This window comes from Electrophorus electricus, chromosome 13, assembly GCF_013358815.1.
Source record: "Electrophorus electricus isolate fEleEle1 chromosome 13, fEleEle1.pri, whole genome shotgun sequence".
Classification (NCBI taxonomy): domain Eukaryota; kingdom Metazoa; phylum Chordata; class Actinopteri; order Gymnotiformes; family Gymnotidae; genus Electrophorus; species Electrophorus electricus.
Window position 1 is genome coordinate 17,103,987 of NC_049547.1, and position 16,743 is coordinate 17,120,729.

General features: G+C 41.5%; 1 protein-coding gene across 4 annotated transcripts in view; it reads left to right on the forward strand.

Moving 5' to 3' along the window:
- Positions 1-16,743, forward strand: part of daam1a (dishevelled associated activator of morphogenesis 1a) — a 44,228-nt gene that overhangs the window by 6,347 nt on the left and 21,138 nt on the right. Inside the window, exons 1-3 of one of the 4 annotated variants that reach the window (XM_035532801.1) lie at positions 181-760; positions 2,092-2,158; positions 11,570-11,807. In XM_035532801.1, coding sequence (XP_035388694.1) covers positions 11,619-11,807 — 189 coding nt within the window. In that variant the 5' untranslated portion in view covers positions 181-760; positions 2,092-2,158; positions 11,570-11,618. Of the gene's footprint in view, positions 1-180; positions 761-2,000; positions 2,159-11,569; positions 11,808-16,743 lie in introns of those variants that run through there. The other 3 variants (XM_035532804.1, XM_035532802.1, XM_035532803.1) reach the window with 3 other exon arrangements.

Genomic DNA, 16,743 nt, shown 5'->3' on the forward strand with positions numbered 1-16,743 from the left:
CCGTTTTCAGTGAATAGTGAATCTTCAGTGAATCTTGCGTTACAAATGCATATAAAATGCTAAATATGCTTTATTTCTGCTTACCTTCATTCATGTGGGTATTTAGAAATAAAACTTGCAATAATGCTTTATATTATTGTTTTTAATTTATAGAATGCAGAAAAACCAGTAAATGTATGTTTTTTTCATTAGAAGGGCTCATTTGTTTCTGCTTTTTGGCTGGGTAATCAATTTGAGTGATGCGTTTCCCTGTGTGTGCCCTTTTGTCCTGAAGATGATTTTTCTGTCAACTATTTGTTATATATTAAGAGTCCAGCTCCACATTTAAGTTGAAAAGTTATTTTGTAACTTTGTTACAGGGTGAGAACATGTGTGGAATCTTGTGGGATGTATTGGAGGAAGGTTAAGGGTTTGGAAACACAAATGAAGACCTCAGCTGTAGTCCTTCTGCTCATCACTCTTCACATAAAACCAAACACATGCCACTCAGTATGCTACTTCTATAGAGCTCACTCTCTAACTCCCCATTTTTCCTCACATACTATAATGTTCCCTTTGTCCTCAGTTAGTGTTATTTATTTTTTACTCTCCATCTTTTTACACCCATTTTCCATGTTTGTTTGTAACATAAAACATGTGGCATAATGTGTGGCATTAAAGCACTGTATTTTGGACCTTTAGGTTTTTGGACAGGGGCCATAAAGAGAGATGTCTGTTTCATGTCCTCCTGCTGCCAGAGGGGTGGTGGAAGAATCTGTTAGTGAGTACTGTACTGTGATTGGTGAGGACATGCATGTATTGCCCATGATGGCAAGAAGTGAGTCTTCACTCAGCCTTAAAAGCCCTGCACAGTATTTTCCTCCTCACACAAAATGTTATATGAGTGGGAAGTATGTAATTACCTTCATACTTCTGCTTAAGTTCAAAATTTACTGGGCACTGCAGAGTGCATTAAATGTCCTCTACATTTATATTTTTTTTGTATACTGCCCCCTAACCTCTGTTTAGAAATTACACTTTATTTGGCGTTCGCTTTGACGTCATACATAACATGACTAGCGAATCATAAGCTACCTTTTATTGCATATTCATAAACCGCAAAATCAACTTGCCCTCCAACACTTCACTCACTCCTCATCGCTCTACTCCAAAAAGAAAGATGTCACGCGCATACAAATGCTCAGTTTTTGGATTCAAGCTGGAGAAAGGTTGCTGTTTACATTTTATCTTGCGCAGTGTATAATCAAAGCCTGTTAGCTAACTAGCTAATGTTAGCTAATAGCTTTAATGTAAACATGAACGATATGTAACAAATACACAAATGACACCGCTGTAAATAATTTCTTAACATGGATTGTGGTGTCCTCTAATTTAACTAGAGGATTTAATTAACCTCTATTTAAACAAGGCACAGACTTTGCTGTTGACCAGACTCCTAGTTTTTCACCTCTTCAGGTTCAGTCAAGTAAAGCAGCGATCCGATTTCCAGCCAACTTCGTACTGACTCGAGTGTCAGGAGCACCCCTCCTTGGCCACGATGACTTCTGTTTTGTTTTCCTCCTGGTTTTGTTTCCTCATGTTTCCTTGTTTTGGTTGTCCTTCTGCTTCGTTGTACTTCTCTTCGTCGGTCCAGCTAGTGTTCGTATCTTTTAGTTGCACCTTTCTTGTTTCTATGTTCTCTTGTCTTGGTTTAGTTACTGTTAGGTTTTGGTTTGCACTTTTGTTCTCTGTTCCCTGCATTTGGCTAAGTTTGTTCGCTGAATTTGTACTCTATTATTAAAGCCTTGCACTTGCGTCCAGCCTCTCACCTCATCATTGCATTACACTGGGGTGGTTACATTTGACACTGGGGCTGTCAATCCACTGGGGACCACACAGAATGGTAAAGAAGAGGAAAAAAGAAAATTCATAAATATTTATTTTAATTCTGTGTGAAAATGTCCTTTTCAGATATTTTATTTTTTTTTAACAGAAAAAGCCACTGTGCAGGGTCTTTAACTTGATACTCAGGTCTGACTCCTGTGACCTGTTTGTTGGTAATAGGGTTCGGTCATGGCGAGATTGACAGCACTTATAGTTCCTTCCTACCAGATCTACTGGACCAGAAATCTGATCTCCTCTTGGACACTAAGGCTGTCATCACTGCTTCTGCACACTGGTTGGTATTCTGGGAAAATGAAGGAATGTAAAGTTTGAGGGTTCAGTGCAGGCCACTGTTAAGTGTGTGTGCAAGTATGTGCATGCGCTTGCGTTTGCGTGCGCATGTGAGCATGTATTCTGTTGTATCCCAGTAGTGAGTCGACTGATTGACCTGATTAAGCTCTCCCTCAAGAGACTGAGCTTTGTGTACTGACTTTCCTCATGCCACACATCCCATTCAGGACAATCAGGAAGAGAGAGCATCAGTAGCCATGTAATAACTGTTTACCAACACGGAAACAGTACTGCCCTGAGTGGTTCCAGGCAGATATTATGCAGAATGTGAGTGCCTGTTCCAGAGCAGTGCACTACATTTTTCAGTGTTGCAATGTGTCCCACTAGTAGCATTGCATTGACTGGGTATTGACTCCACCAACTCTATCTACTCCAATGGATGCAGAACAAGCTCACCCATCCTAGACCCCCTGGTGTAGCTGAGGCTCATACACTGAGCTGGCTACATGGACTATATATAAAATGTAATGTAAAAAAGCATAGTTTATAAGCTGGGCTACCCAAGGAGGATGGCTTCTCTTGAGTCTTGGTCCTCCTAAGCTTTCTTCCTTAATTCCACTTTGGGGAATTTTTCATTGCCACTGTTACTACTGGCATTAGGAATCTGGACGCAGACGTTTGTAAAGCTGCTTTGATGTAAAGCGTGTTGTAAAAAGTGCTATAAGAATAAATTTGGTGGAGTTTGGCTGTATGATATAATTCCACTATGAACACATCGATGTAATATGGCTTGAGGAGGCATGAGGTAAATATCTCATGATGTTGAGGACATCTATGAGAGTGATTTGATTTTATATTTATAAAAACACATTTACTGAGTGAGGTTGGAGTTGTTCCGGACAGTAAAGGCAGTTAGAAGGTGATAAGGCCAGTAAGTCTGGTCTCAGTCTAGTATATTTAGCCTGTTTCTGTTAGCATTAAAATGCCACAACAATGGACACATCCTTAATCCTTATGTTCTAAAGGTGTTCCTTGGCTGCAGGTTGGTCCTTTGGTGTGTCTTTGTTTTTTGCAATGTATAGCTGATTACATTTCTTGCAAGAGATTGCACAACTCCTGCATCAATGCATGAATAACAATTGATCTCGTCATGCTAGCTTTGTGTTTTTAATGTCTTGTTTGTAGGAGTTTGGTTGGGCAGAGAAAGAGACAGGGAAAGGGAGGTGTGTGTGTGTGTGTGTGTGTGTGTGTGTGTGATTCCAGAGAGTAATTTCAGTGTATTGTAGTACAGTGATGTGTACAATGTTTACTGAGAAACTCTTTGCTTGCAGATAAATGTGACCTGACATTTTACATCTGTATACATATGTGTGATGTAATCACCATAGTGACATCATTTAACCCAAATATATAAAGTGGACTGCAGTAAATGAACATAAGCAGGGAAAATGAGAATAATCTCTAAACCTGTTGGGCATCAATCACCCTCTCCAGCTGTTCTCCAAGCATAAATGGGTTAAGAGACACAGGGCTCTGTTGTATAGTCATGCACACCCTGTGTCACATGATCAGCTGCAGGGGTTGCAGCAAAGCCACAATGGCACAGAAATGCAGGCACAGAAGCTCTGCCACAGAGAATTAACACGTAGCGAAAACACACACTTTCACTAGCATGGCTATCCTTAACAAGGCTCAGGGATGCCATATATAGTGTTAGGTGTATTCAGTTAGTGTTAACTTTGAGGACAAGGGTAAAATTTCCAGCGTCTTTGCTGGTGTTGTGTTCAGATGTGCTGAAACCTTTGAGTGGATTGTATGAAACATAGCTGGGGGCTGTGGGTGGAGCTAAACGTTGCTTCCTCCTATTGGATTTGTTGGGAAGTAGTGGGTGGGGCAAGTGGAATGAAGGAGGGCCTAGAGTGGCCCTGAACATGTGTGTGTGTGTGTGTGTGTGTGTGTGTGTGTGTGTGTGTGTGCAGACTCTGAGTGGAGGCACTCTGAGAGGTTGTGTGTCAAACCCTGATGTGGATATTTAGACACTTTTTAAAAATTTATTTATTTTTTCAAATATGGCTTCATTTTAAAGCACATGAAACGGTACATATGGTAATAGGATTATAACATTTGAACTGCTGGATCTGTACACATCATCTGTTGGACGGCTGCTTTAGACTGGGTAGCTGCTGTGGAGGGAAATGTAAGAATGGTGTGGTCTGTTATCTGTACCTCACACCCTATCACTTGGGGCTCACTGGCTCACTCACTTCAACCACTTTTTCCCCCACACATTCCCGGACCCGCTGAAAGGTAAGCCCGCTCTCATCCCACACTAAGGATATCCTGTCTGTTAGCTCATGAAACTGGTCAGTGTTCCATCTGTCTCAGCTGAATGGGCCTGTTTAGAGCTCACTTCCCTGGTGTCTGGTGATTTGGTGGTTTGATTTGTTCTTTGCTATGGCAGAATTGGCAGGGATAGTGCAGTTAGGTTTGAAGTGTACTGCATGTCATCATAGAAGCTCTTGGCACGCTTAGCAGATGAACTTTATTCCCACTTGTTCTTTGACTCCTGCTAGAGGGGTGTGTGTGTGTGTGTGTGTTTGCTTGCCATTCCTCTCGGTAAAGTGACTTGGGGGGGGGGGGGAATGGCACTCTTGTACAGAAAGTCATCAACTTGGAGACTATTATGAATGGAATGAGACTGGTGTACATTTCTCTCCCGGGTGTGACAGTATCTCTCTATTTCTCTCTTGCTCAATCACACCTTTTACACCACAGTTTGGTATGATGTACCTGACAACCGAGTCTATATGAGTGATAAAACACATGCTGTTTGTTGTGCTGTCTGTATGTTATAGCATGTATGCATGTTATTTTGCTTATGAAGGGAAGAGGAGGAAGACCACATTACCTCAGCTGTTCAGCCCTGTCCTAGGCTTGCTGCTGTCTAAGAACAGTCTGCATGTGATTGGTTATGAGGTGGATGCTCTGTTTCTCCTGGCCCATGCGGGGTGTGGGTGTGTGGCTGTGAGACTGAGTAAGATTAATGGCTTCTGGTCCACCCAGATTCTCCTGCTAATCTGATTTTGACTTAACTTTCAGAGAGGGATTCTCTTAGTTCCACATTAACTGTAGAGTTTGTACACAACCTATGGATACGGTCTCATGATCACATGACCTTGTGTGTGGTCATTTCACAAGCATACGATACTATGATTCACCATTAGTTCCTTGATCCACCGTTGACTGGTGAAGAAGTGGGTGGAGATGGAGGTGCATTGTGTAATGACCTCAGAGACCTGTATTGACCGACTTCCTTTACATAAAGTCCAACATGGAAGTCATTCTACCATGGGAGGGGATCGAACCTCTTGTCAAAGGTGTGATTTAAGCAGTGGAGAAGTTGGTCTCATGCATGTTTAACATGATATAATGGTGCTGAACACCATCCCTCTCCTGATTTAGATAAGCAGGAGAGACACAGAGGTTTGGTTGTTTGATTCACATTTTTACACATTTATTACAGTAATTACTGTCATGTCATTGGGTTGCTTAGTAAATCTGTAATTTTTTTGGGGATGGAACATTGTGTAAGCACTGAGATTTGCCCAGTTCTCGATCAGTGTGAAGTTAGTCTGGATAGATCAGTTAGATCAGTCTCAGGATGGGGCTTCTGTGGTCATGTCCTGGAAGTGGTGTCAAAGTAGGACTGTTTCTCAGCTGTCTGTTACCAGGAACCTGTTTCCAGGAAGAGTCTCTCCCTGTCTCTGTGTGTCTCAGTAGTCATATTATGACAGTCTTTTTCTCATAAGGCTATAGGCCTCTCTATACACAAAAGCCATGCTAGGGTCTCCAGTTTTTGTTTAGGCACAAAACTATTGATTGAGTCCTATAGAAAGTATAGAAAACTAGTGATAAAATAGCAAAGATTTATGATGACTACCCATTGTAAAATTACATGTAATGCTTTGTTCTTAATACATACTGTATAGTAACAGTGGTGTTTGTGTTTGGAATACTTTTACTATGCTTCTTCATTTTGCTGAAGCTATGAAAGTTTTTCAGCTGTAGTGATCGTTTCTGAGGTTTGGAATCTCCAGGGGAAGGCCACATGCACAAAATTGTCATTGGTTTGGGTAATTCTGAGACACTGGTTTATTCAGTGGATAAATCATTACATTGGGAAGGTGTGGAAATGAATATACTGAATGCGTTTGAGGTGGTAGAGGCTGCTGTTTCCTGGAATCTGTGGCTATATTACGGTCTGCGTGTGTGCTTGTGTTTTTTTTATTCTTTCTTTTTCCTATTTTGCCTTGCTATGACGAGAACAAATGCAAATTGATGACTGGGGTTTATTTCCCTTATTAGCGAGAGCCGTGACGGGAGTGTGGTTGGCCTCACTGAGTGTCGTCATCGCCCTCCCCCCATCCCCCCGCTAAAGGATCTGGACGTGTGTGTGTGTGTGTGTGTGTGTGTGTGTGTATACTACAACTGATGTTATAGAAATACATGTTAAGGAGGGTTATTGCCTTGTTTGCAAGTACAGATCAGGAACAGGTGTGTTCTCTGTTCTTTTGTTAACTTTTGTTATTTAGCAGTGCCATATTACGCGTGGAGTAAATGAATTTATTTATACATGTACAGTGCCTTTCTCAGTACCCTGGTATGCTTTTCAATCAACACACAGCACATTGCTTTTCCATCCATTCAACACAACTGTATTCTATATTGTTGCTGTTATTTGGTTTCAGCTACTTCACATTTCTGTTTGTTCATGCAATTTGGTAGCAATATGCCTAGGTGAAGTTTGAAATGCTGTTGAGGGCATCAGTCTGCTTTAGGGGGATGTTCTGCTGTGGGTTCTGGACAGTGCTGTTCCTCGTCTGAATGTGGTGGAGATGAGACAAATTTGCATCACCATCGGCAACCACCAGTATTTCCCACCATCCAGGCCTGCCGTTTAGATGAAGACGCGGATATGGCGTTGAAAGAGTTCATCAAATGTTGCTGAGATGGTCTCTTCCTGCCCAGTTGTATACACACAGAGATTTCAGCTTTCATGTTCCACTTATGGAAAGAACATCAAAATGTGCTGTCAGTGTTGAACAGAACAATTAACATCCTGCCATTGTTCAAACCAGATGTTGTTTTGTTTTTTTTTTTCTTTTTTCTTTCTTTCTTTTTTTGTGCGTGCGCGTGTGTGCGTCATCTTTTTTGCATCTAACATTATGCAGCTTCTCGCACGTTGTTTCTCTTATTTCTGTGTTTATGACCACAAGAGACAGGAAACTTCAGGCAATGCAGTATCAAACCTTCCAACTTGAATAAGCATGTCAAGTCTTTATTTTTTTGGATGATTTTGTCTGCTGTAAGGCTGAACAGTACACCTGGTGATTAGTAAACTCATGAATGAGTGGAGAGCATGTAGTTCCTTATCAGCCTGAGCAGGGGGGGAGGGGGGACTTGACTCAGACCGGTATCAGTGAAGTACCCAGCATGCCTCTGGGACCTGCACAGACAGGGCTTGCTCAGAACTGTAAGGTACATATGTGGCAGGTAAGCACTGAGCCTGCCTACATGCCCGAACACGGGGGTGATGCTCCGAGATATCAGTGGAAAGGTTGTACGTAATAGTCTGAAGGTTTGAAATTCTAAGCAAGCCCTCTCTTGGTTACTCCAGTGCACAGCTGACTTGTAACTTCCTCAGTAATGTATGGGCAAATGAATGGGTGATTTGTTATATAAGTGACATTGTTATAATGTTAATAATAAATGTACATATAGATCTAGAGCAGTTGCAGGCTACAGTACCCCTGCTGTAATTCGATTGATCATTTATCTCACTCACAAGCATGTCTTTTAATGTTTTTGCCTCATCTGTAGGAGATCCTTAAAAGGGATACAGTCTTTGCATCATCCAGAAGGATTTTGAAGTATATTAGGCACTGTATTATTTGTAGGATGAGGCATGTGTGCGTGTGTACACAACTGCGCAAAACTGCACAGTTATGCTCATACCAAAAGATCAGATCTGATGCGTCCTCTCCCTTTCCCACTATCTGTATGTCTGTGCCTGTTTTTCTTGCTCAGACTGCATCATGCACACCTCCACGTCATTCTACTTTTAGTTTTCACTCCTTTTCATTTTTAATGTCTTGGCCTGTACAGTGCACTTTTCGATTTCTCATGAGTCTCTCTATGTGTACCATACTGGAATTCTCAGCTGCTAAGGGACCAAATTCTTTGGGCGTTCTTTTGGGGGTGTCCTTCCATTCTCTTTTGTTCTTCCTCTAGACTGTTCAGTGTGTCAGCAGAGGATTGTCTGTCTGATGGGTCCTGATGGGGTGCTGTGGTTATCTGAGAACATTTGTGTCATCTCTTCCCTCTTTTGATGCTTGAAAGTAACAAATGATGTCCACTTTTGCACTTTTGAGTATAAATGTCACATGAAATTCCTAGGGACATGATTTGTGATGGTCAGCTGCTTCTTTGGAGCTGCTTTTGGAACATGTGGGATATAGATTTTTTTGAAAGTTTTTTTTTTTTTTTGTGTCTAAGACAAAAACACGTAAATAAATGGTCTTTTTTTTTTTTTTTTTTACAACAGCTGTGGATTCCTATTTAATTTGAACCCTTGTAAATCTGTCCTGTGGTGTGTGTGTGTGTGTGTGTGTGTGTGTGTGTTGGTGTTTTTTTTTTTTTTTTTTTTTTTTTTTGGTAATGCTGTGTTTAGCTTAGCAGGACCATTGCCGTGTTTGCTTTCTTTTAGCTGCCTCTCCTGCAGTCGTAAAACATTCCCACCACCTGCTCCCGGATCTGTAACGACAGTGAGCATATAGAGCTGCAGGATAAGGAACGATGCCGTGTTTCTGACTTAGATTAACAGATCTATGATGTTATACTTTTGTTGAAAATCTCGCCAGTGTTTACAATTTGGGAGACTTTAAACTTCTGATTATACAGGTTTTGTTCCTGGATTTGTGTTTTTTTTTAAATTATTTTTCCCCCTCCATTTTGGGAGATCAGTTCATGTTTGCTCTTACACTGGTTAGTGTGTTTACTCAGTGACCTTCTCTGGGTCATGGCTTGGGACTTTTCACCCGCTCAAAAAAAAAAAAAAAAAAAAAAGTTTTGTTCCGGCCTTGTGAGCAAGGTCTTGTTTCATGGGAACTCGGTGGCCTCTCCCCCACCCATGGTTACAATAAAGAAAAAAAAAATCGACATGCAGAGAAACCCATTTAAATGAAATATATTAAAATTCAAAGTCCTCACCAGTTTACCTATAGGATAGGGATCCAGTAGGAGTAGCAGAACAAAGGCAGTAGATGCTGGAGGATGACACTGCTGGATAAACAATATCAGACAGCAGAAACTCCAGCCCTGCTGCCTTTAACAGCTATGATGGCTAGCCCAGTGGGTTGTGGCTGACATCCATGTCGCATTCTCTTTGTTACTGTGTGTGTGTGTGTGTGTGTGTGTGTGTGTGTGTGTGTGTGTGTGTGTGTGTGTGTGTGTGTGTGTGTGTGTGTGTGTGTGTGTGTGTGTGTGTGTGTGTGTGTGTCCCTGCTTTCGTTGGGCATATTTCAGGCCTCTTGTGTGGGTTCAAAGGTGAGCCTGCACCCAGCTCTTCTCAGTAGCTGCTTTGTGGCATATACATGTCCCCCATTCATTGGAAACACACCCAACACAAAGGTGTTATGAGCGTCCTGCATTGGAGTTGGAATGATTAGAAATTGAGTGTCTGAGGAACAGAAAATAGCTATCACTTTCTCTATCCTTCCCTGTTGATTTTGGCCATCCAAAGCAACGTTACATTTAGAGCCTCAGTAAGTGCAGACTTTTCAAAGACTTTTCTCTTGTCAATAAAGGAAATGGAGAAAGGGTGAGCTTATAACTTGCATATAATTCCCAGAGCTTCTAAAAGGAAAGTTGGGGTCGTCCCATGCTCTGGGGCCATTGTGTAAATTCAACGTGGGTTTGTGTGTAGATGTTGGGTCATTTTCACAGCTCTAGGATGGATGGGTGGGGAGGTGGAGATGTTGCGGATCATTTTCCTTGCTCAACCTCTTTTACACGGTCCTGTCTGGGTTTTGTAGAGTGGGGTAGTGCCAGTTTGTCTTAATTTGGATTGCGTTTGTGTGTACATGCTTGCTCACTTGCGTACAGGTGTGAAAGTATAATGTGTGCCTGGAACACACATTTACAAAGTAAGCTTGATGGGTATCTTCAATGACCTGCATTTGTGATTGTGATCTGATCCCACTGCTGTTCTGTGTAATGTTTCTTTTGCTTTTTTTAAAAAAAAACAAGAGGACCACCTGTTACTGACAGTAAGGCGGCAGCCCCACAATGCATTGCTTCACAGCTGTGGTTTCATGTGTGCTCTCTGATGTTTTGCTCCAGATGTGTGCTCTCCTGATTGTTTTTGTCTCCCTGTCAGCTGCATTGCTTGATCTGGCTGATTTATGGTTAATGCAGAATTATGCTGAATGCTCACGTGGAATGTAAACCTAAAAAAAAGTTTTAATAGCCAGATCCCTTTCCTGTGGCGCTCACCAGTAGCCAGTCAGCGCGTCCAACCCCTGAGCTTCAGACTGCCCTGTCAGTGCATGATCACAGCCCCCAAAGCAGTTAGGTGGGAGCCCAGCTGTCATGGAGCTGTGGATTTACTGCACTATCCTGTGCAGTCGAGCGTTTGCGCCTCTGGACACACTGTGTGCTTAGTCTGGACACACTGTGTGCTCGCAGTTTCGGCTTCAGCGAGCACGATGCTTGACTTGACACCTTGGTTACTGAACCACAAAAGACTTGGACTGTCCCCAGCCAAGCAGACCCTGTGCACTATCTCCTTTGATATTTGATGTGTTCCTACGGTCTGTTGTGCATGAGGACATGTGGAACTCTGTGTGCTCCAATGGTGGAAAATGTGGGCTGTGCTTGTGCCTGGTTCCGCCATGCTGACGCCTGACACTGCTCAGTCAATGCAGGATCACTTGGTGTGTAAATGCCTTTGCTTCAGACAGTCTGGAGTGGTGCAAGTTGTAGATCTGGAGGGCATAGGTCACAGTTCTGGTTCTAAGGTCTGATCGGCTGAAATGTGTTTGATTACGGTTTGGTATAAAACGGATAGTCCTGGTTCTAAGATCTGATTGGCTGAGCCATGTGGGGTTACAGTTTAATATAAATGGATATTTTGGGTTCTAAGATATGATTTGGCTGAGAGGTGTTAGATTGGGGTTGTTTTCTGCTGGTGGTTTCCTCATTTGCCCTTCACTCGGTTGTTTTGCAGTCATGTTTCCACACAAAATCAGTCCTTGTGTGAAGGACTTTTTCTTGTTTGTGTATGTACCAGAGCTCATGTTTGTTCTAACCTTGAGGCTTCTCTGTCTTTTTCCTTCTTTCTTGTTTCCTCTTCCAGGGGCCCATAGCTGCAGTGAGACCCTTGTGGACCAACAGAACTGCTGGGAATGATGGTCCCGCATAAGAGAGCAAGTCGGGGGGGTCTCTCCTTCCTTTGGTGTTGCATGAAGGGCAGTGACCAGCCTGAGATCACCTACCGTCTCCGCAATGACAGCAACTTTACCCTGCCAGCCATGGAGCCCACCTTGCCCATGCCCCCGGTCGAGGAGCTGGACACCATGTTCTCCGAGCTTGTGGTGGGTGACCCGCATGTCCTCAGTCAGACATTCTCATTCATTCTCTCTCTTTATGCTTTAACAGTAACATAGTACAAGCTTAGACTGGCCCTCACGAATGCCTGGCCTAATAGGATATGTACTGACATAGCGCTTCAGATCTATTGCTACACCTAAACTGGTATTAGAAGTGAAGTGTAGGCTAATCTGTAACTGACTGTCAGTCTGCCGGGTCAAAATCCTGTTGGTAACCAGCCCTGCACGTGTGCCCAGGCACAGCGGATGAGCTGGCAGTGAAGAGATGATTAACAGGGTAATTCTATTTGATTGAAAAGTGCTTAGTACTTCCTTGCTGGTAAATTGAATAGTTCTTCAATTTTAAAAGGCGTCCGATGAAACCTGAGTTAAATTTGGCCACAAGCCCAACTCGAAGTGAAATCTGTCTTTACTTGTCAGCTGCTCTGTGATTGGTGCTAATGATATGAGCTTTCTTGGCTTCAGGTCAGCTAACATTAAATGGTGTAATGTATAGGGATAGCTACAGCAGTACATAGTAACAACTCTTCAAATGCTGCAAAACTGCTTAATGAATGAACATCTTGTCATTTGCACAAACTACAAGAAAGATGGCTGTCCTTAAATGGTGCAAGAGAAGACAGAAGAAAAGAAGCATTGAATAGTTAAATAACACATATTGAAACCTACAAAACTATAATAAAATATAGTAAAACTTGGAAGACGGCACATCAGAGTATTTCACATTTCACATTATAGTATTGCACATTCAGAGAATTGCATATGTACTAAAAAGTATATGATGTAATGTGTACGAAGTGTACTACGTTTAGTACTAAAATGTGCATAACGTGTACTAAAACGTCCAGAAAATGTATAAAAGCTAATAGTACTATTCATTTAGGTACAATTCTGTGTAATTGTGGGTCTTTTTAGATGTGTGCTGCATGTAAATTCCTCAAGTTTGAGTAAACATGATTTATTATTCATTTTTATTTTTGACACATGAGTATAATTTAGCCTAAGAGTTTTAATAATTTAACTCTTAGATGTGTGTGTTGTTTTATGCTTTTCTGTTAGCAGAGGAACATTTTGTGGGTGCAGTGAAGGGTTTGCTTGCTTCTTCTGTTACTGTACAGCAGACTATCTTTCCATCTCAATCAGGACTTTATTTTGGTCCTCTTTTGTAAACAGGAGTAACGGTTAGTAACAGTACTACATCTTAAATGCTGAACTCATTCCTTTGTTTAGCAAGTGAAGCGATTCTTGTCTGCTTTCAGCATGGGCAATTCTCTGCCAATGGGCCATGAGTTTTGCACAATGCTTGGTGCGTCATTAGCTTTTCAGACTCTGTTCAGTCTAAGTGGGTGACTGGCGGACCCAGGAGAAACCCAGAGGTCATGGATGGGAGCCCTGTCTGAGTTGTGTGCGACCGTCTCTCAGTCCCCCTGGTTGAGCACGCTGCGTGCAACTGTTCATGAGCGCCACCACAGGAAGTTCAAATTGCAGCCATTTTATTTGAATATCAGGAGGGTGTGTAGTTGTGGGGTTTTTTTTTTTTTTGTTTGTTTGTTTTTTTGTACTGTGATTTGATCATTGTAACTTTAAAAAAAAAGCCTCCTTTTCCCTTTGCAGAACTTAGCATGACTGTTCAAAGGTATACAATATTCATTATGAAAACAAACATAGATGGTATTTGTGTAAATCAGTTTAGAAGTTGATGGTAATGTCAAACAGTGAGAAATTTGCTTTGGATTTCTTTTGGCATCCCTGGTCATAGTTTCTGTCACTGGGAATAGCTAAGCAAACAAAACATGATCTGGTTCCCAAAATGCATAAAGATAACATTTCTTCACTGTTTTTAGCAATTTTACTTTATTTCCATCTTTTACAGTTTCAAAATGATAAAAATGGAAAAGGGCCCAAAGCATGTTTGGGAACCTTGCATGGTCAGCATTCAGCAACACCCCCACTGGATAGCATCACAGCTTGTTAACACTTTTTGTATCCAGCTTTGAGTCTCAATTCTTATGTGGGAGTTTTTTGGCCATTCTTGCAAATGGTTTGTAGATTTTTAAGGCCTGTGGGCTGTCTTGCATGCACTGAAGTCTTCTGAAGTCTAGCCACCGATTTGATCAATGTTTCAGTAGGTGGACTGTGGTGGGCTATGGCATAGCCTTTAGCTTACACTTTTAGTTCCTCCATTTTGAGCTGTGTTTTTAGTTCATTATCCTGTTGTAGAAGCTATACTTTTCATCTTGTTTTATACAGATGGTGTGATGTTTGCTTCCAGAACTTGCTGGTATTTGATTAAACAGTTCTGTCCTTCCATCTACCAGTGAAATGTTTCCTGTGACACTGGTTGCAACACAAGCCCAAAGCACGATCACTTTACCTCCATGCTTACCAGTTGCAGAGGTGTTCTTTCCTTGAACTTCTGCTCCCTTTTTTCTCCAAACCTACTTTTACTCAGTGTGGCCAGAAATGTCTATTTTAACTTATGTTGTGTATTAATTGTTAATTAACTAACTATTATTAACATATTTTGTTTAGATGTTTCTTTGCAAACTTCTGACACTGATTTTTTTGGTGAGGAAAGTCATCTTCTGATGACTCTTCCTTGAAGGTCTTATTTGTGCAGGTTGGAGCTGTGCACCAGCACATCAGAGTCTGCAAAATCTTCTTGGTCTTTTGCAGTCAAACATGGGTTGTAAATCTCTTTTTCCCCCTCTTTTCTTTGCTTGCTTTCTTGGTCTTTCCAACCTCAACTTGACCTCTACCATTCCTGTTAACTGCCCCTCTGCCCCTTTTTAAACAATATTTTGCTGAATTTTCAAATGTGCATAAGCCCTTAAACACATATATATATGTATATACATATTCTTATGCGTACCTAACAATAGGAAAAACAAGCAACAGCAGGTTAAAAATCGGAAAAAAAAGTGGGCAAGGAACAGATCCATCAATTTCTGATTATCTTGACATGAATGACGCAAGATGTGTGTCTCAATTCAAGGGAGGGCCAGACTGACACCAGGCAAATGACTGGTGTTTATTTAAAATGGGGTCTGTAATTTTGTTGGGTTCTCTAAGAAGGGCTGTCATATCTTACGGAAATACTTCTAACTGCCCTTAAGACGAGAGCTCATGCGCTCCATAGAACTTTACATATCTCATCATACCGTTGATTGATAGTGGGAGGCCTAGGTTTTTTCCACTGGAACAGGACACATTCTAGCCAACAAAATAAGCTTGCTCAAGAGATTGTGTTGTGCATTAGTTATAGAAATACCATGATGATGGAGGTTCAGTAAGAACAAACCTGGTTCAGGTCTCTTGGAATTTATTTGCAGTGCTACCCAAGAAATTATTTAACATTGAGAATTGGCAGAAATGATGAAATAAAGATTCTACCTCCACATTGCATTTAATACACAGTGGGGAGTCTTTAGGTTTAGTGCAGCTAAGGAACTGAGGAGTGTGTTGCAGACTTTAAAGTATCCTCTACTGATTTTCTACTAACCTGTTACAAATAAATGCTTTAGTTATGGTCTCCAAGGCATTATCCCACACCCCATTCTCAAATTCATGTCCCATGACTACTGCCCAGGCCTCTTTTATATTCACTTAATATTAGACTGCAATTGTAGCATAGCAAATTCAGAAGTGGCCACTTCTGGCAAGAAGAGTGTATTAAATTTAAGGTGTGGCTTCTTCTTATGCCAGATGAATTTTGAAATGGATTGATTTAATATCTGAAATCACTGACTTTTGCACAGGATACAGTAACATTTGGTTACAGTTTCAGATCAGTCAAACCAGCTAGCCAAATCAATTTTAACAGCAGTCGGACCTGAAGCAAAGTTAAGTCTATAAATGCCATTCTGATCAGTGGAGATCTTGATTCCAAGGTAATTGATGGCATACTTGGCCCCATTTGATTGGAGAACAAGTGCCACCCTTTTTAAAGCCACCAAGAAGCAGGGCCTCAGATTTGTCATAATTAACCAAAAGACCACCAAAGACAATTATGGTAGAATGCAGAGATGCAATGGAAGCCCCTGGGTTGAACACACAGAGAATTATGTCATCTACATATAATGCCGTCTTGTGGACAGTTCCACCAGACAATCTCAGCATATGTCCGCATTATGTATCATTTACGCCAAAGGCTCAAAGACTAGTCCAAACAATACAGGGGACAGAGGGCATCCCTGATGTGTGTCCCTACCCAGCAGGAAACCATGAATACACAGCTATTCATGAGGAGTACCCTAAAACATGAGGAGAACCCTAATCCATTTGATGAACTCAGAACCAAATTGAAATCTTTCCAAAGCCCAAATAGAAAGTCAGAGTCAACCCTGTCAAAAGCATTATAAGCATCAAGAGATGCACAGGGTATCTTACAATATGCCCACACTACTCAAAGTATCACATTTGGGAGATACTGAATATTTTGTATGGGAGGATCGATTCAATATGATCTTGATTAATCAGGGTGGGTAGAAAAATCTCCAGTCTCTGGGACAATAATTTAGACAGTATAATAAGTCGACCCCAATCAAATTGTTCAGGTGATGGGAAGAAAAACTGATGGTTTATTATTTTTCAGGAAAATATATTAGCTAGATGAAGTGTTTCAGGTAAACGGCCCTTTTCAAATGATTCAGCATATATTTTGGTAAGAGATGTTATTGGGCACTTGGCAATTTTCGCATAAAATTCTGAACAGAATCCCTCAGGCCATGGCGTCTTGCTCCCTAGATGAGCGATAATATTGAGACTCTCTTGTGGTGATAGAAATCCTGTGCCACTCCACGTTCCTAAGACAAGATAAGATCAGGAGATTTAGACCTTTGAGAAACCTCCCCCTATCATCAGAGGTCCCTTGGCATCCTGGAGTGTATAGATCCTTGTAGAGGTTTCTCATGATCCTAAC